The sequence below is a fragment of the Mauremys reevesii genome, linkage group 11 (assembly GCF_016161935.1).
Source record: "Mauremys reevesii isolate NIE-2019 linkage group 11, ASM1616193v1, whole genome shotgun sequence".
Taxonomy (NCBI): domain Eukaryota; kingdom Metazoa; phylum Chordata; order Testudines; family Geoemydidae; genus Mauremys; species Mauremys reevesii.
Genome location: NC_052633.1, coordinates 44,634,366 through 44,655,254, shown reverse-complemented (window position 1 = coordinate 44,655,254; position 20,889 = coordinate 44,634,366). Strand labels below are relative to the sequence as shown.

General features: G+C 38.1%; 1 protein-coding gene across 3 annotated transcripts in view; it reads right to left on the bottom strand.

Moving 5' to 3' along the window:
• The window catches only part of KCNH7 (potassium voltage-gated channel subfamily H member 7), a 320,233-nt gene that overhangs the window by 44,791 nt on the left and 254,553 nt on the right, over positions 1 to 20,889 (bottom strand). For all 3 annotated transcript variants that reach the window (XM_039495387.1, XM_039495388.1, XM_039495390.1), the window contains 2 exons: positions 13,407 to 13,806; positions 8,990 to 9,189 (listed from right to left, as the gene is read on the bottom strand). In XM_039495387.1, coding sequence (XP_039351321.1) covers positions 8,990 to 9,189; positions 13,407 to 13,806 — 600 coding nt within the window. The remainder of the gene's footprint in view (positions 1 to 8,989; positions 9,190 to 13,406; positions 13,807 to 20,889) is intronic.

The window sequence follows — 20,889 nt, the reverse complement described above, 5'->3', positions numbered from 1 at the left end:
ACTCCAGTGAGACACCCACGGCTGGCCCATGCCAGCTGACTCAGGCTCAGGGGCCTTGGGCTAAGAGGCTGTTTAATTGTGGTGTAGACATTCAGGCTATGTCCCAAAGCTTGGGCTCCAGCCCAAGCCCGAACACCTGCGATTACACAGCCTGTTAGCCCGCACCAGCTGGCATGAGTCTAATGGCAGTGTAGACATACCCTGAGATGACTGGTATTGAAAGCTTTTCCAAGAATGTTCTATTGGATGCCAATCTCACATGTATCTTGGTGCACAAGGATTTATGACAGTAAAATGAGCAATATCTATGAGGTTTAACCTCTGGCAACCATCTTACTTTTATATTGGCTACTGATAGATACAATTCATAATTAGGAAACGTGGCCTGTGTTTACTGTCTGAGTCAATAATAATGTAGATGATGAGCCATGTGGGTTTTGCATTTTCTGTTGAACTTCTGAACAGTTTTTTGATATGCCATCAACTTCTGTCCCTTACAAGATACTAGGGAAGTACTCCAATAGGTGCAAATCAGGATACTGCTACAGCAGTTATTTCCATTGCTTTACTGGTGGGATTATACTCCTGAAAAACCCACAAATACATCAGTAAAGTCAAAGACTCCTGTGTAGTTAATGATGAGTATTCCAAGGTAACCACTATTTCACAAGGTCTTTTGCATCCCTTAACTGAGTCTCCTTTCGAGGTTGGTCAGGATTATTGCACAGTAAATCCTCTATAAATGAGGAATCATGAAGAAACACATGTATGGGCTAGCCTTAGAGCTGTTTTTGCACCATGCTAACAGGCCTTTTATTAATATGTTGTGGCTCTTGTGATCATGTGATGCAATGTGTTTTGTTTCTTTGTTTTTATCTTCACTCTACTTGCCCCACAGTGTCATGTTCTATGTATTTTTGCTGACCATTTCAAGCTACATTCCTTTTACATATTGCATGTTCATTGGTGCAAGTGTGGTACATGATTTGTGTTTCGTATTCAACGATACTGCTTTCACACTCATTGGAAATTCAGGGTTTTTCTCTGTCAGGCATAAGCTTGCCTTTGGATAGAAATCCTGAGGGATGCATTATTCCTTTTTTTACATATATTTTGATTCCACAAGCAGTACATGTTGTTATACACTGGTTCTGGTGGCAGTCAGTGGTGTTCCTTGTACTCTGTGTCCATCTTTCTTCCAATGGTTCAAATTGTCTCTCTTGATACTGACACGATCAAATATAAAGTGGCATGCACTTGACAATCAGAGTAGTCTTTCTGAGGAAGAGATCACACTAACTATGTTAGAACGACGGCTCACTCCAAACTCATTTTTGCCTGGCATCCCTCCCCTAAAGGAGAGTCAGACCTGTTTATGAATGCAGGCAGGTATACCAATAATCAAAGAGGCAGGGATAAGTGTAGGCACATAAGAGAACATATATGCATTATGGGCTTAATCCTGCACCATTTAAGTCAATGAGATTTTTTCCATTGACTTCAATAGATGCAGAATTAAGCCCTTTGAGTATTTACTGAGGGAATCTCCACATGCTTTTCCTTAACTAACCTATCTAATACTCAGGTACATGCCTTAGCATATGTCTATACTATGCAAAGCTACAACATCATAGCTATTCTGACATAACCCTTTAGTGTGTAGATGCAGTCTACACCAATGGAAATTTTTTTTCTGTTGGTGTAGGAATACCCTTCCCTGAGCAATGGCAGTTACATCAAGTGAAACATTCCTATATCAACATAGCTGCGTCTCCCCTGGGAGTTAGTTACGTTATAGCTATTCCAGCCTATGTCAACCTAACTTCTAAGAACTTTTAAAGTTAATACAATTTACTTGGCTGGGTTTTTAGACAGTTTATTATAGATCAGAGCAAGATGCAGAATGGAGAAAGATATTTTATATTTTTCCACCATATTTTCTTCCATCTACAGTGAAAAAGGCAATTTTTAAACCTATCGATATGACTATAGGAGATAAGTCTTTGAGGCATGTAACAATGTTTCAAGACTTACATTCCGTAGACACTTAGGGAGCTTCAGGCTCCAACCTATGAGTTGGACTTATATGTATCCCTTCTTTTGAGAAGTCCAGTGAGGAAACACTTTGTCTATAATTGGAGAAGATTGTTAATTCCTCCTTTTAGAAAGACAGGGTGACAGATGGGCAATTTATGGCTAGTAATCTCACTAGTTAATATTCTGTCTGTAATCTCCAGTTTTTATGGAAAGAAATGAGAAAGTTTTGGTAAAGCAACTAAAGAAACATCTAAACCCTCAGATAGATCTAGAGATTCTTTCTTCTAACTATCATTTCTTTGGTCTTTCCTGGGTTCAGTTAGAGCCAGCTGTTCTTTACTCCAATTTACTTTATGTGGTAGGATATCAGGGAGACCGCACTTTCTAAGATGAATAAAAAGGTGACAGAGCTGTGTGAAATTACTGGCAATGTACCCCTCATCATCTCATTATAGGCCTGATCCAAAACACAATGAAGTCAATCAAAAGATTCTATTTTATGGGTTCTGTATCAGGTCCCTAACTGTTGCACCCTCTGGGAGATCATGGGTAAAGTTCACGGGGAGGAGAGAAACAGCTGACTCTCAGGATCTTTGAGAAGAAAAAAGAATAGATAGTTTAAAAGCATCCCATTGATTCTCATTATGACAGACAGGATCAAGCAATAATATCTTGTGATTGATAGTATCCAGAATGACTGACAATTCTAGAAGTTTCAGCACCACTGTTTTGCCACTGTTCATCATAAGGATATCTTCCATCAGTTTTGGCTGTGACAGGAACCAGCCTGAAGGCTGACTGGAGGGATCTAGGCTATCACTGAAGGCCAGGCACTACTAAAATCTCTTTGCATTCACTTACATAATAACCTTGCCAGGGAGAAGAGGTTCTAGACTATATAATAGTTAAGCTATGTCAGTGGTGTCTGAGTTTTACTTTTTTGAGAACATGCCATTTAGAGCAGGTTTCAGGATACTAGGACACCAGGCCAAGTTCCATCTCTAGGAGGAGTTAACGGTTTCTGTGAGCAGGAGGAATTCCACATGGCATTTCACATGGCTTTGACCAGTTAAAAAGGACAAGGGGCAAGGTCATAGGTGGAGGCACAAAATCCTTTCAGTGCATCTAGTGCCTCTATGTATAGGATTAGACACATTTCTATCGCAATGGGTGGAAATATGAGATTCTTCTCTGTGCCTAAAAACTCTCATGGAGTCACATGATTTTGGCACAATATGAAAGAGTTCCTTAAAACAGATAGCAGTCAGAGGCAGCAATCTGGGTTTTCAAGTGATTCCCCTTGGGATGAGATTTGCTGATTGCTATCATCATAGAGTAGACGACTCTTTTGGCTTCAATCAGCACTTACATACAGGTTTGTGTGAAATACTTTTGCTGGAATTCTCCATCCACATGCCAGCTTCCTTATTAACTTTGTGAATTTATCGGAGAGCTGTGGCGAACTGGATGGTGGTAGATAGTGTTTGGGAGCTTAAGTGTTGTGGACAGCAAGTGGTCTGAATGTTTTATTAGGTCACTGACCCTCTAATTCAAGGAGAGAATAATTTTTACTACTATAAAAATTAGGAAGCTAACAAGGTCCATGAGGTTTCCAAGGACAATGTAGGCAGTCTCTTTTCTCAGATGGGCAGAGTGAAATGCCAGTCTTCAGGCTGTGACCTGTTCTTTTGAATGCAGATTTTGTTCTGATTATCACTGTCTATCTAAGTATATATAGGGACTTCATCACTGTGAAATCTTTCAGACAATTATTTTTGCCTTACACCACTCCTGAGAGGTAGGGAAGTATGATTTTATCCTTGTCCCAGTGGCAGATAAGACAAAGAGATGTTAATGACTTGCCCAAGGTCACATGGGAGAGCCAGGAACAGAAGCTATATCTCCTGAGTTCCAGTCCAGTGCCTTAACCATAAGACCTCCTCATGTCTCTGTGAGCTCCACAATGGATCACTGAAATGTTCACTCCTGAAAACCTCTAGGAAACGTCAACTGTTGTAGAATGTGGCTGACCATCTCTCATTTCTTTTACTGCATAGTCAGTTCAGTGGTGAGTCATATCCTGTCTTCATTATGGAATGAAGGCAATCAATGGTAGAAAGATTAGGAATGATCCTCTTTGTGAACTTTAGCCCACAAAACAATGAAATGAACTATTGATAAAAGATTAATTCATTCATATACTCAAGTCTCATAAGTTTCTTCTGTTGGATCTCTTGATTAGCTGTAGTTTTTTTGTTCATTAGCCATTATTGCAATAGACAAGGAAAAAACAACGTCCCAATTCCCAATCTATTCATATTTTAAGTACTTTTTGGCTGTATCAAGTAAAACTGAGTAGGAAACTGTCCTGCAATTCTATTTTATTTTGAAAATTTTCAGAAAATTTCCCATTCTGCATTAAAAGTTTTCACTGCAGCTGGCATGTTCCTGCAAAAAGTTTCAGTTTCAACAATTTGACATTTTCAGAAAAAACCCTTTCTGTTAGAAAATTCCCACTCAGTTCTAATCTCAGCCAATTCATTTAGAGGTTAATGATCCAAACTCTTGCAATTTGGGTACAGTTCAGATGTGATAGAGAAATCAATGTAGTTAATGGCTCTGGTCAAGATGGAGTTAAGTTAACCTCACTTTGGCTTGTGAAATGTGCATTGTTCTCTTATCTTTCTGGGATGTACATAGATAGCACATGATGGTAGCATCACTTTGGGCTTCAGAAGTGATTGTATGAGCAGCATAAGCAAATGCAGACTGTGTTGAAACAGTTGTACCATAAAATATAAAACTGAGAATTTTCTGTGCACTACCAGCTGGTGAAAGCTGCCTTTTTGGTACAGTACCATTTATGGCCCTTATCCTGCATATAGTTATGCAGGTGCTTTTCTTTACACACACAACTAGTACCATTGCAGCCAATGAGACTAGTCACATGTGTCAAAATTAAGCATATTCATAGTGCTTGCAGGATAAGGGCCTAACAATGTATACTGGAAGAAATTACAACCTGTTATCCCCTTTTATAGTACTAAATCCAAAAATAAAAAGTAAAACTTCCTTCGGTCTATATTTGAAATGTTAATTAAAATACATGTTTGGGCAAACCCTTCCCAGAGCATGGGCCACTTATTTTGGATATTTTTTTAGGCAAAATAAACCAATACACCTATTGTCATGCACAGAAAAATCCATGGGAAAGTGGGGGTTAGAAGAAACACGTGCATAATTGAAAAAAGGATCTTCAGATATTAAGTATTGCTTCTTTCTATAAGGAGTAGTACAGTCACGCTGTTATCAGTGGGTGCTGGACTGATAATATTGGAAGGAAGTGGAAAACATAAGGAGAAAAGAATACAAGAAAAACAGAATGGGATAGTTTGAAAAATTCTAGAACGTAACGAAACAATCCTTTTAAATCTCAGGGACTGGCGGGAGCTTTCATTATAAATCATCTTTTGTAACTAACTTTGCCAGTGAATAAAATAACAACATGATTTAAATTATGCTTATTCTGTAGACTCAAGAATTTGATCCAGATTAAAGTAAATCCTAAATACTGTTTATCCAATCCATGCAAAATTATATTATCAGTACAACTGTTTTATCAAAATACATTATGCAATGCATCAAAATCAAAGAGATGTAGAAGTGAAGCAGAGAGGAACAAATTAATCATTTTCTTATCATATTTCACCACCAGAGCTTTAAGGTTACTTTTATGTTTAGTCATCTAAGATGAACATGAAATATTATCTCCTTATTTTCAGTAAAAAACTGCAGGATTTTTTAAAGAAAGCAAGTTTATTTATCTAAGTACAGTATTATTTCTTAGGTGAAAAGTTAGATTGTTTCCCCTGAATTCTTAAATTATTAAAAAGCATTTTTTAAAACAAAATTTATATTAGTTATGTACATCATGTAAATTATTCATAAATTTCATGTTTCAAAGAAGGAAAATTATTTTAGACTTTATTTTTACTCAGATTTCAGTGATGAGATGGGGGAGGGAGGAGAGAGTCAGGATCAAATTCTGCCCTTAGATATTCACACAGAACTCCAGTTGAAGTTGGCAGGAGTCACACACTTGCCTGAGGACAGAATTGGTCCCTTTGGATGTAAATATAGAGATTTCATGCAAGTTCAAACTCTCAAAACCACATGCCAGTCCATTGCATATGGACATGGTTTAGAGCCTGGAAAGTTTGTTAGTACTTGCTGCTAACATGCATATGGGGTTTGAACTAAAAGCATTCACATAAAAAGGAAAACGCAGAATGATCAGCATGGCAAGTTTATCAGAGTGTGACATTTCTACAGAGCAACTAACTAATGAGTATCATATACATGTGACCTTTTTTCGACAGAGAAGTTTGATTAGAGTTATGGGATAAAACTGTCTAATAAATGTGGCAACATCAAGCAGTTTTATCTGTTTTGCCCCACATCTGATTCAATTTAGGTGCCTCTTTATTATCTACCAGTTCATCATGCAAAAAGGTTACAACTGAAAATAGAAAACATTAAACAAGCTCTAAACCCAACAGATAACATGGATATTCTCCACACTTTACACTGGAATTAAATTTGATAGAAATACCTCCTGCTCTTACCAGTGGATGGTGTTATTCCATGTATTTAGGAATGAAGCAGACAGGAAAGAGATAAATCTTTCATAAGTACAACATAAATCAGACAACTGGCATATCAACCTTGAATTGATGTGTAATATATTCAAACAAACACACATTAAAAGTAAATTAAATGATTGTCATAGACTTGAGAGATCGAATAGCATGAGAGAGTAAGAAATAAAATATAACAAAACAAGCCACTAATCTGGATTGTTATTGTTTCATATTTTATTTAAAACAAAACCTTCATACTGCCTCACAATTATATTGATGTAGGTGGGGATGTTTAATCCATTTAATTTGTATTTCACATAAATGACAAATCTAAAACAACTCCCAACACAGCAATTTCTGCATTATGCAAAGTTTAACAAGACAACATCCAATTTGTGGGTACTATTTCTCATACAGGTGTCTCCATAGCAGTCACATCCAGTAATCAAAAGTGAATGAGTTCCTTTTAAGGTACACTCCTGTTAATACCTTCAGAAATACTGTGATGGACTAGAATCAGACCTACTCCAACTCAAGGGCTTGATCCAGCACAGCGTTGAGCATCTCAAACCCCACTGACTTCAGTGAGCGTTAGGGCCATTCAGTAACATATAGGATCAAGCGCCGATGTTGCCTTTCCACTAGAGTAACCTCCAAGAAAGGCTTGTGCAAACACCACCTGTTCTGGGGTATGAATTCTCCCTTGAGGTGCAGCAATGCCTGCAGAAGTGTGTCTGACTGTGTGCATGTGGGCAATGGGGAATTGTTTACAGATTTATGTAACAGTAACCAAGAAGTCAAGCTATCAGTGATTGAGCCCTAAATGCCTTTTATCAAATCACTGCCCTTATCTGCTGACGTAAGGTGTGCACTCTTCCAACTTATTGACAGAGAAACAACCTCCCCTCTGGAAGATTTTATATTTAAGGCAACATTAGTAAGGGTTTAATTTATATTTACATTGTACTGAAACTTGTGGAGTTTCTTTTCCTTCCAACCATTTATAAAGCTAGGCAAGGTCTCAGATCCATCAATCTTAGAATAGCTTAGGAAGTTATCTGAGCTTGTATTATGCCATTGATGGCTTGAACTTGAGTGATTCAACTTATCAGAAAGGAGATTTCTGTCTTTTGGAAAAGAAGACAAGCAAGTGGATGCCTAGTCCTGCTAATGATGTTATTTCCTTTTAGCATGCCATAGTCTGTAGCTTGATATAAGACTTATTTACAATATTCCGTCAGTGTCTATAATGAAGTGTCATGGGTAAAAAGTATCCTGGCATTTCTTTCTAAAATAGTAAGAACTCTGTGAATTGCTGAATGGTTAATACTGTGATGGCTTTCAGCAAAGACATGGAGATTGGTGGGTGGGAACACAGTTGCTATTCAGGCTATTTTCTGATTAGAATTCTTCTCTTTTGGGATGCCAACTAATCCACTTTCCCCACCTCCAAAGTACATGGTACATTGTACTAGTGCTGTGTCATGAAATGCTGAAAAAGGGCCTCATTCTGTACTGATTTTATGCAAGTGTAATGCTGTATATTCCAACTGAGTTACACTGGTGTGAAACTGAAGTGTCTGGATCAAGCCAAATGTTTAAAAGAAATCCTGAAAGAAACTGCATTTGGAGCAAATGTTCTTAAGATTCTCTCTCCCACTTCTTTTTTTTTAGTCCATAGCACCCAGCAGCGGTTCCCAACCTGTACCACATGTACCAACACTAGGGGTTCAATTATTAGTACTATAGGCAAGATTTTCAAAGTGACTAGTGATTTGGAATGCCTCAGTTTTTGGATGCCCAACTTCAGTGCTGAGTATCCATTCTTGGAAAGTCAGATACCTTTAAAACATTCCAACTCTGGCACCCAAAAATTGAAGCACTCACCACAATTACTAACCATTAAAAAAAAATATTGGCCATTGTCTCTTCCTCACCATCTGTGCCACACCACTGGCTGCCTCCCACGTTAATCATGGAACTCCATGTTAACAATGGAATCTGGGCTGCTCCAAACTTTCAGGTGGCCATAGCATGCTGTAAATATTTATGCAGAACTCCCTTTGGTTTCAATCAAAAGGGGGAAAGTGATGTCTTATACGTCTATGCTACGTTGCACTGTATAACAGAACACTGCTATGTGACATCTTGTTTCAACACCATGTGATGACATGGATTGGGAACCTTTTCTCCAGGGCAAAAAGTAAACCTGCGAGAAAGAAACAATCTAGCATCTCCAAAATTATGAGAATTGTTTCATTCTAGACCATTAGGACTTTGTGATATTAATTTCCAAAAGTAGAATTGCATACCATGTTCATGTCAATGCCATTGGTGTATGTCCACGCATGCTGGAAGTACTCCTCGAGCCGCTGCCGCAAAGGATTGGGGATTTGATGAAAGCGTATAAACTCTTTTACTCGCAGCATCTGCATGTGATACCGTGCAGTTCCCGAATACAGTCTTTGGATTATTGCAGATACATTTCCAAAAATACTCGCATACATTAATGCTGGATTAGATAGAAACAAACAGTTAGCTAATATCACTACATTCTGCACACAACACAGCTGTTATTACTGCAGAGACTAGTATGGAAAACAGCTCAGATCAGAGTTAGTGACATTTTGGTCTTCTAATCAGAAACTGGATTTGATATTGCCTGATATAAGAAAGACATTCATAGCTTGTTAATTGTCTGAGTATGTTAATGGTGAGCTTCACAGAAGGAACATTCACTGAAAGAAGTTTTAAAAATATTAGCTAAACATGATTGCAGTGTTTGGTTTGGAAGATTTTTAGTTCTGATCCTGTGAAGATTATGCACCTGTGGCTTAACTTTACCAACCTATAGACTTCAACAGGACTGTTTGCAGTGGGTAAAAGTAAGCAGGTACATAAGGTTTTGCAGGATTGGGGCCTAAAACTGAAGTAGAGTGCGACCTTGATTATCTAAAGGCTATTGGGAGATTAGTTTGAGTAACAGATTATTTTTCAATCTAATTAAATGTTATACGGGGACAAGATCCAGTTTCATATAATGCAGAGTTTTAAATAACATAGGTTGAAATAACGGAGACTGGATGGACTGTTGGATGTTTGCAGCCAAATCTCAATTTTGTATTTTAAAATCTGTTATAATATGAGAAATGTTTGGAGCCATTCTGGGGGGGAGGGATAGCATTGGCCTGCTAAACCCAGGGTTGAGTTCAATCCTTGAAGGGGCCGCTTAGGAATCTGGGGCAAAAATCAGTACTTGTTCCTGCTAGTGAAAGCAGGGGGCTGGACTCAATTACCTTTCAAGGTCCCTTCCAGTTCTAGGAGATAGGATATCTCCATTAATTTATTTACATAAATAAAAAGCAGAATCAGATGCAAGTCTCTTTAGGTTAAATAGCTCCAATAACTCACTGAAAATTCAGCTCCTTATCCTGTACAGCAATTTGCTTGTAAGAAGACATGGCCATGTAGAGCACCACTGACATAAATAGGACTCTGTGGCTCCTTTGCAGGATCAGAGTCTAAGGCTGGTTTTAGAGCATTCGATTTCTACTCCTTAAATTTCTGTTTTTGGTAACTCAATAGATTTTGTTAAATTTCCAAATGAGACACACAGCACCACCAGTTTATAGTATTCATTTTGATTTTTTTTCTGGAAAGACAAAGACGACACTGTTCCTTTCATCTAAGGGAGAAAAGCTACTGTGATGTAAGTTCCTTTAATGTTACATCAAAGCTCTAGAACTTCAATGAGACTTTCAATGCTGCACCTTGATTACCAATCCCTAAACGAATTCAATCTGATTTAAAAATAAGCTCTATTAAAACAATAGTTTTCCATAAAAAGGTGGTTCTATCTTTAAAGACATTGGCTACTGCTGCTATGAAGTCTCAATTTTTGTGAAGAATACCTTAACATTACATATTTTTCCTTTAGCAGTTTTCATTAACAAAAGGAGAAACTCTATGGTGGGTTAATGGATCAGAAAAGCAAGTCAGATAGGAACTGCCATATGAATCAGACCAATGGTCCATCTGGCCCAGTATTCTGTGTCTTACAAACAGCACTTCTAGTAAAGTACCAAATACTTCAGAGGAAGATGAAAGAAAACCTGCATTGGACAATCATGGAACAACTTATCTAATGGGGAAGTCTCTTCCTAACCCCCATCAATTAGTGCTTGACTTATGTCCTGATGCAGGAGCACTTATATCCTTTCTGAATAGTTTTTCTCATTTTTAACATAACTTCATTTGCCATATGAATGTCTAGTCTCATTAAATTATAGACTTTAAACAATATGTGGTAGAAATGAATTCCACAGATTAATTTTATGTTCAGTAAAAACAAAAGTATTTCCTTTATCAGCTCTAAATATAATGCTTTTCAACTTCATTGACTATTCCATTGTTTGTACATTATGAAAAAGGTAAATAGGAGTAACCCAGTATATCTTTTTTATATCGTTCTTTTTTGGTATATATTTATCATGTCACCTTTCCTAAATTAAATTAAATAGACCAATCTTTTCAGTCTCTTCTCCTATAGAAGTCTATTCAGGCTTCAAATGATTCTTGTTGCCTATCTCAACTTTATAAGGCTATCAGGGAAACACAGAAACTAAAGTGCTTTATTTGGTCCGATAGAGGTCGGACATAAATAAGCAATTTGTTTTAAAATCTACATATATACTCAGAAAATACAAATATAATTATATTTGTAAAAGACCCATGCTATTATGGTTCCTATAGTTATAGACTTTTTAAAGGGAGAACTGAACCTTGGCGGTTCCATTTTAAAAAACAGCAGCATTTCGTTTCTGCGGGATATGAAAGCATTTAGCTAAGAGACCTCACTTGAAAATTTTTTTCCTAAGAGTTTTTAATTGAGTATTGTAACATGAACCCTATTTTTCATGTGTTCACATCAGACTAAATATTATTGTTCTTAGCCTCTTGTCAGTCAAAATTCCCTCTGAAGCCAAAATGGATTTTTTTCTGATAAAGAATTGAGTAGGGATACGAGGATTTGGCCATACTCAACAGTTCTCATGTGCATTGCCACAACTATTTACAGTAGTAAAGGTCATGAGAAATAAAGTGAGACCAATTCTATACTGCTTGCTACTTTCTGTTGCCAAGTGCTGAGAGTACCAGGTGTATGTTTGTCCTCCTCTTCTTGTATTTGATACAAACTGTCTAACACATTCCTTGTAGGTGAGTGTGCTGGCTCAGAATGGAAGGAGTAAAGAATATGAGACTATTACATGATCAAACAGAACTCAAGGAATGATGTGGTCTCAGTAAGGCAACTGCTAGAAAGAGGGAACCAGAGAATTTCAGGGAGAATTTGTTGGTGGTGCCAGGCTCTTACAGACTGTTGAAGTTTGCCAATAAAGGCCTTGATTCTGCATGAGTAATGCTCTTATAAACACATTGTAAAAAGTGATGAGCAGGGCAGAGAACATATGGAACCTGATTGTGCAGCAGTGAGAAAAATGTTGTTTGGATGCCAAGTTACCTCTGCTTTGAAACTTCAGTAAGGCCAAAGAGTCATATCACTGATATGTGGAACATTGTACTTTAGCCTCAGACTCCTCAGATTCACCTATCCTCCACCAACAGCAGGGCCCTTTTTTATCATCTGCTCTTGGGCACCCACTTCCTGATGCTCAAGGGCCTTGAAACTTATTTCTACTCAGTACTGAGGACTCTGTCTAGTGTACAGCCTCATTGGTGCCTGTCCACAGTATCTGCTCACACTAGCAAAAGAAACACTTCCCTCTCACAGCTGCACATGGTGCAAGGGCTGACAGGATCAAGGTCCAAATAGTGCTGGATCTGTTCCTGTGTGTGTGCCTGACAACACTTCCCATGCAACAGGACAAATATTCACACAACAAAGGCAGATCAATGGAATCTCGTGACTTTTCAGTTATCACCTGTCAAAACAGGAACTGGAACCCACAATCAGGAGAGGAGCAAAGCAAATACTCAGATGGTCTGTCCTCTCAATTTTCTATATGTCTTTCAACTTTTGACACTGGAGGGCCTTGGTGATGTTGGGGCTTATTTGTCAATGTGCTATGTGTTTAAAAAGCTTTTTTCTTTGTCATAACTCAACTGTTTTCAACTAGATGGAAGCTGCTTATTCTGAAAAAAGTAATTTCAGATCATAATACAGTACATGGATAGTGGCCAATACCAGACATTTTAATGCAGATTGTGCAATGTTACAGATGCAGGTAGGAATATGGGCTGCATATATTAATGAATGTATTGTGCACATTTGGAAATCTCACCTGAGCATAAAAAGTGCTCAAATAAGCATTTTCTATTGAGAAAAGGTTGTATTTTGTTTTTTAAACACTCAGAGACCTTCTCCTTTTGGCCCCAATTCAGCAAGGGTCTTCCTGCACCACTGGTCTTATAGAAGTCAAGGTTCTACTAATGTGTTTAAAGTCAGGCACATTTTTCAGAAACTTATGGAACTGGAGCCTTTGTATTTCCATTCTATATATATTTCATGGAGACAATTCCATACCTGAGACTAAGTGACGCAGCATGATATGCTATAAATATATATTTAGGTATAGTCATTTTTTCATTTATCTGTCTTTCTCCCTCCATGTTTATAATTTAACAGACTTAAACTCTATTGTATCCATTGTTCAAATACTGAGTTAAAATAAAATAAAATGAAATAAAATAAAATAAAAAAATACTTACAGCCAATCAACATGACACAAATGGAAAAGATTTTCTCTGAGTTGGTGTTAGGAGATACATTTCCAAATCCTACGCTTGTCAGACTGCTGAAGGTAAAATAAAGTGCGGTAACATATTTGTCCTTGATGGATGGTCCAGAGCTTTGATCAGTCACATTGTAGGGTTTTCCTAATTGTTCTCCTAGAGAATCCAACCAGCCAATTTTTTTAATCAAGTAAGGCCTTTCTACATTCCCAATGGCATACCAAATGCAAGCAAGCCAGTGTGCAATTAGTGCAAATATGCACATAAGGAGCATCAGAACTGCAGCACCATATTCTGAATATCTGTCCAATTTCCGTGCAACCCTCACCAAACGCAGCAGCCTAGCTGTCTTCAGAAGACCGATTAATGTTGTTGTCTGTGAAAATAAGACACAAACATTAGAAACTGATTTTCATCGCTAGTAAGCATACTCCAAAATGGCAAACATGAACAAGCCAGCCTGAAGTGGGTAAAGAAAAGACTGTCATTTATTAGAAGCAAAAAAGTTTAAGTGATAGCAACCTATTTCAATTTAATGTTGATTTCATTTCCTCTCAAAGCCTCCTACATGATTATAATGTAAAGTATAGAGGAAATGAACTGTCTGATGTGTTTTGTTAAGTTACACCATCTTTAACCATTATCATCATTGTGATGTCTAGAATCATTTGAACATTGTACCTGACCTATTTTCCTAACTCCATAAGGCAGCAAAATATTAGACTGCTACATATCACCAATGGTATATGGCATGTGAAATCTAGCACCACCTTTTGTGCAGCAGAACTGCACCAAGTTCCACTGCTGCCCTAGGCAGAAAGGTGGGGTTTGTCGACCACTCTACAATTACCCAGCATTCTATAATTGGCATTTACCAGGTCCTATCCACTAGTGAGTCATGTTATATGCTTGTGGTTAGTGCCCTGTAAAATAGATTATCAAGAACACTATAAATAGTGACTGTAGAATTTCAGATAGAGAACTTAAATATTTTGGCTACCCATTAAGTCTGTGAATGTAATATTAAAGCATAGTAAAATGTCAGGACGTTTTCTGTATGCATCTATAATACATAAGATGTAACAAGTTCTCTTAGCTTTATGAAAGGTTCTGATGGGAATATTCTGCACATTAAAATGACTTCTCACTAAGTACTAAACTAGTTTTTAATGTTTTATTAAACCTCTCTCTATTTTGTGTGTTTCAGAGTGAGATCACAACAATATGGTCAAGCCCTACATGAAAAAAAATATGTGCCGCATGTGCAACATTTGTAAAAGGACAGTATAGTATGTTTATAACAAATCTGCTACTCTTATATTACAACACTACATTGTGATAATTGAGTAACAACAGCTGATTAAGCTACCACTATGTGACGGTAATGCCAAAAATTATGAAGTTGGCAGCTGAATCAAAGTCCATTGTGGGTGTAACAAATCAGTGCGAACAGTTTAATGACATCATATTTCTTCTAGACTTATTCCTGGACTAAATAAATGTGTAGTCTGTTATTTATGAAATATAATATGAAGGACACTTGAATTAGAACATGATGCAATAAACAGAAGAAGAAAAAATGATGTATGAATGATTGTTTTCTGATTATAGGAATTGGAAGGAAGGTGGTGCAGGATAATTAAATTTTTGCATAAGAGTCTGTTGACAGAGAATAATTTCAGTCAATACCTCAGTTGCATTATGATGGATGAGGCTGAAGAGAGTGATTTCAACATTCTGAGAAGTTCACTGAGGCCCCAGATCCTGTGAAAAGCTATGCATGTGCGTAACCTTGCATATTGAATTTAATTTAAGCACATGTGTAAATCTTTGCAAGATCAGAGTCTAATGGTTTAGGACTCTGTCCTGTCCCACTTATACACATGAGCAATCCTTAGGCAAATAGCATCATTGGTGTCACAGAAATTATTTGTAGGTGCAATCATGGCTTTGCCCATTGTACTGACACGGGAACACACAGAAGGCAGACTGTCATAGCCTGCATTCCCCCTTGCTCCAAGACGAAAGCACCTGGTAAAGTATCTGGTACAGCATGCTCATCATGACAATGCTCCACGGCTTGCCCCAGGACACCCGTTCCCACCAGTTTACCCAGAGGATGTAGCAGCACTGTGGAGGCTGCTCTCCTCCCTGGATTGCTTGCTATCTGATTCCTTAAAATCTTGCATGGCTGCACAAACCAGGCCACAGGCTGGCCCTGTGAGAGTAAGGATTTGCTGGATAACCACTTAATTTTTATTTGGCAGCTGTTTAGGGTTCACTGTGGGTCAGCATAATACAGTTACAACATCACATGCACAGCTATTGAGGTTACAGATTTGGATTAGCTAGAGCTTGAACCAGAGCCCCTTGAAGTAGTGGCTTTTCATTGGGCCCTTAATAGGCAACACCAGTTTTTCAGTTACCTTGCGTCAGGAAAGCAAATTCACATTTTGGTTACAAATAAAAAAAAATCCATCAGAGATGAAAGAGCAGCTTTGCTGTTGATAGTGAGCTACTTTTATATTCAGCTAGGCTGAGCTAAAACTGATTCATTTTATTAGCCAATAAATCTAGTATTGGCTTGATTCACTTGGTCAATGGACTACATGGCCTTTTAAAATTAGATAGTCCTGAATCCTCTTGCTATGATCAGGACTTGGACTAAGGAGGTGATATTCTTCAAGTTCTTTATGTAGTTACCAAATAGTCACTTTGACCATACTTACAGTACTGACTGCACTCTCACTTAACAAAAAATACAAAGAGAACACAATATTTTAAAAAATGGAAAGAAATCCAAACCAATGGCTATTTCAAAAAGATGAAAAAAATGCATATTTTTGAAAAGCACAGATGTTTAGTAGAAATATCACAGCTACTACAAGGCACTCATAGTAAAAATCACTGTTTTACCTCGTGCATCAATATCTTGGAAGTCAGAGATTTTCTTAAATGAATGAACAACACTTCATTCTCCCTATGCCATCACTTCACCTTAATACAAGTCAACTTTGTTAAGAACTTTACTTTAATGGACATATTCCAAACACACTACCTAAACCGAATGGTTGTACTGTACCCGATACTTGTAAATATTCTCTGGTACTGATGAATATCTTTTCATTCTCAAAGGTCTGTACAGAGACCATCTATGTCAGGGGTTTTCAAACTTCACTGCACTTGAACCTCTTCTGACAACAAAAATTACTACATGAGCCCATGAAGGGGGGAATGAAGCCAGAGCCCACAAATGCCCTGCCCCCCTCGGTGGGGGGCCTGGCCAAGCCAAAGCCCAAGAGATTCAGCCCTGGGCAGGGGGGTTTGTAACCTGAGCCCCGCTGCCCAGGATTGAGCCGTTGGGCATCGGCCCCAGGTGGTTGGGCTTGGGCTTCAGCTTCGGCCCCAGACAGTGGGGCTCAGGCTTCAGCCCCGAGCTCCAGCAAGTCTAACACCAGCCCTGGTGACCCCATTAAAATGGGGTTGAGACCCACTTTGGGGTCCCAACCCACAGTCTGAGAACTGCTGATCTATATGTGAAAAGATGGTGAATCCCCACATACTGCCTGTACTGCTTCTGACATTCGGTTGGCAGTAATTACTTTGCTTCCTGATCCAAAAGGCTATATATTTTAAAAATCAAGTTTTAACTTTTATAATGGCTCAAATCCATGCTTAAAACCATGACCATAACATTCAGGTACTAACTCATAGAACATCTCTGTATGTGTCTGCCCACAACAAGGGTTTATGTGAGCTCACCCCCAAATTGTAACGGTCAATTCAGATAGTTAGGAAGGATTATTTGATACTGTTCCTGAGAAGCTCGAGAGAGATAAATGTTTATAAACTTCTGCCTACCATCAATTTAGAAAAAATCCTGCTAATCACATTAGTTCACAGTTAGTTTATCTTCTGGGAGTACGACACTGAGTATATCTTATAAAATCCTTACCCATTAGTTATGGGTTTTCCTCAAGTCTGATTACTGTCTCCTTCCTCACTATTGAGATTAGTTTAGATCCTCAATTTCCAGGGCCCTGATGTTGAACTGATTTATGGCATGAGGCTGTTTTGTTGGAGGCCAATTGATGATGGAATGACTAGAAACAGGAAGATCCCTTAGTCTGCCTGATTGCAGAGGCATCATTTGGAAGGTATTACTGGTATTCAATTGTTTGGAAGACTGAGTTGGGACTAGCTAATTATCTGCACAAATGGTGTTCATTCTGAGCTAACAACCATTATAACTCAAACCCTGATGGCCAGATCCCTCATCTTTTTTTGGTGGTTTTATTTTCTTCAAAATATTCATTATTATTATTATTATTAATGAATATATTTCTATCAAGTCAGCTCTTATTTGTCTCTTTTTAAAACTAAATAACCCTTGATGTGTATGTGTAGCTCAAGCTGATCCTTACAGTGTATTTATCTACATTGTATTTCCTCTGTCACCATGTTTTCCAGCTTCCTAGTTTTATAAGGTCCTTCTGAATTTCCTCAAAATTTTTAGAATAGACTAGCCTAAATAATTTTGTGTCATCTGCAAATTTTGGCACCTCTCTGTTCATCTCTTTTCCAGATCATGAATAAATATATAAAATAAGAGCAAGCCTACTGAAGATCCTTGAGGAAAACCCCATATTAACCTCTTTCTCTGTTTAAACCATTTTCTAATCCATGATCGAGCTTTGCCTCTCACCCTGGGATTTCTCAGTTTGCTAAATAGCCTCTTCTGAGGACTTTGTTGAAGTTGAAAACCCTTCTGCTGTATGTGTCATCATTGTCCTTCACACCAACATCTTAATAATTAATATTAGTCATTTACAATAGGACATTTATTCTCAAACTGTGGTCCATGGACCAGTGCTGTAGGTTCATAGACAGCTGACTGGGCAAGCAGTACTGGAGCTCCTCCTAGTTTCAAGTTGATAGATTTAAAGGCAGCTAAAAATACACTAAAGACTTTCCTGAGATTGCTTATTCATATAAATGATTTCTGTAATTCCCACCATAATATTATGTGATCATGAATGGGTGGTGAGGTGGTCCTTAGGATTGCAAATGCAAGGGGAGAGGTTTCATATGGAAAGACATAGTCCATGATATGAAAGTTTGAAAATTTGATTTGCAAATCAAGTGCTAAAGTGGGAAGTGAAAACTATGTATGATATCAGTTTCTGTGATATTTGGAGCTTGGTTTCAATATACAGTTTAAGGGAGACAGGGGAGTCTACCAATTTGAACAGTGGACTGGGAGTCAGGACTTTTAGGTCCTATCCCTAGGGCTGCTATTGGGCATATTGTTTCACCATAACATTTGCCAAGCTGTAAAATGGACATATTACCTAGCATGTGCATTGTGAGACTTACTTAATTCAGAGCTTAGAATAGAAGTATTTGATTCATATGCCTTCATGTTAACCACAAAGTCATCCCTTTTTCTGACATTGTTACCAATTTAAAATGGCCCATTCAGTTGTACATAAGAATGGCCACAATGGGTCAGACCAAAGATCCATCCAGCCCAGTATCTTGTCTACCGACAGTGACCAATGCCAGGTGTCCCAGAGGGAGTGAACCTAACAGGTAATGATCAAGTGATCTCTCTCCTGCCATCCATCTCCACCCTCTAACAAACAGAGGCTAGGGACACCATTCCTTACCCATCCTGGCTAATAGCTATTAATGGAGTTAAATTCATGGAGGTTATCTAGTTCTCTTTTAAACACTGTTATAGTTCTAGCCTTCACAACCTCCTCAGGCAAGGAGTTCCACAGGTTGAATCTGCGCTGTGTGAAGAACTTCCTTTTATTTGTTTTAAATCTGATGCCCATTTCCTGGGTTCTCCTGCCTTCCCCCCATTTCCAAAGATTACATTTTTTCCTGTTGATACAGGGTTTGAACATGCCTTATACAGTAACACTGGTCAGTATTACTATTATTTGTACAAATAGCAACAGCACAGGATCTTACTTCCTTCTGTATCTTTCAGGACAATGTTTTCTCTCTCTACCCCTGATTCAGCAAAACACTTATGTCCATAACTTTAAGTACGTGAGCACTCCTGTTGAAGCCATTAAAGCACGTGCTTACGTCTTTTGCATGCACATTTACAAGGATTTGTGTGTGTGCGTACACTTAGCTATGCAACTGCATGTACATTTTTTCTGAAAATCTAGGCCAGATTCTAGCAACAAGATTCAAAATAAACTATCAGAGTAACAGAAGGCAAAAAGATAATGTATGTCATCCCCTAACCTCCCAAAGTTTCACGGATGTCACTCAAAGTCAAAACACACAGAGAAGAGAACAGCGCACAAACAGCTATAATAGCATTGTGTTAAAAATCTATTTAAACTGAAAAGGTTTATTTTACATTATATTAGTTTTACTCTACTAGTTTCCTGTATTGACAAACTAAGGCACAAATAGAGGTATTCAAGTAATGCTTCATGTGGCATTTTGATTATCTCCTGCCCTTTCTAGGCACAGTTGGATAGATAGGTTTGCTAAAGCTGGGTGAGCACACATGATGCTCTCTTTAGAACTGATGTTGGCTAATAAAAAGGATGTCCAGGCACAATTGTTAGCAGGGGATCTTATCTGAAGAACCCCTAGGTAATGAAAAAAGCTTTTCAGGGCAAAGGCACCCCCATGACTGAAAGTGTCTATGAAACGACAGGCACTTCATTGTAATGGTTTTACATTCACTCTCTCTCACTGGGCTATTAAAAAGGGATCATAGTAGAAATATTATACTCAGAAACATAGGAAACCAAACTACAATAAAAGTGAAGTTTAGACTTTCACCCAGCAGCTTTAGAAAGTAACTGATATATCTAATGCTATAAATGAGAGAGGGGAGTTTATTGAAAAGGTATGCTGAACTGGTCATAAAGTCCATAGACTGGTTGTTCCTCAGACAGAGTTAACTAGATTCTACCGTTAGCAGAAATATTCAATTATGAGAGAGGGATAAAATGAATAAATTGATTTCTTAATATCCACCATAAGCAACAAGCCATTTTTTTTTGCTGAACTTTGTCCTTTATGGGAATTCAGCTGCCAAAATATTCTTTGCTGCTATTCTGCAATTTTACCTACCTACCTACCTAGAGTTTTTCTATAGGCCCCATCACTATAGAATCTACCACTCCACGCCTTTTCCTGCCACATGTCTGTTGGAGCCACATCTAAAGAGCATTGGGAGTCTTCATTAACCATGGTGGGCTTTGGATCAGGCCACTTAAGAGTGGTTCCTTCCTGGCTTCTCTCTATTCCCTGACTCTATGGACTTTTTCCTCACAGTATAGGGGTCAGGTGGATAATTTTTAGAGGGGGAAAGGTGGAGGAGCCCCTCTTCATAGGTTCACTGCAGCTTCCACCCTAGAGTTGTTCTTCTTCTCCATACATTGTAGGAACAAATTGGTCCAAGCTAATAGCAGCACCACAT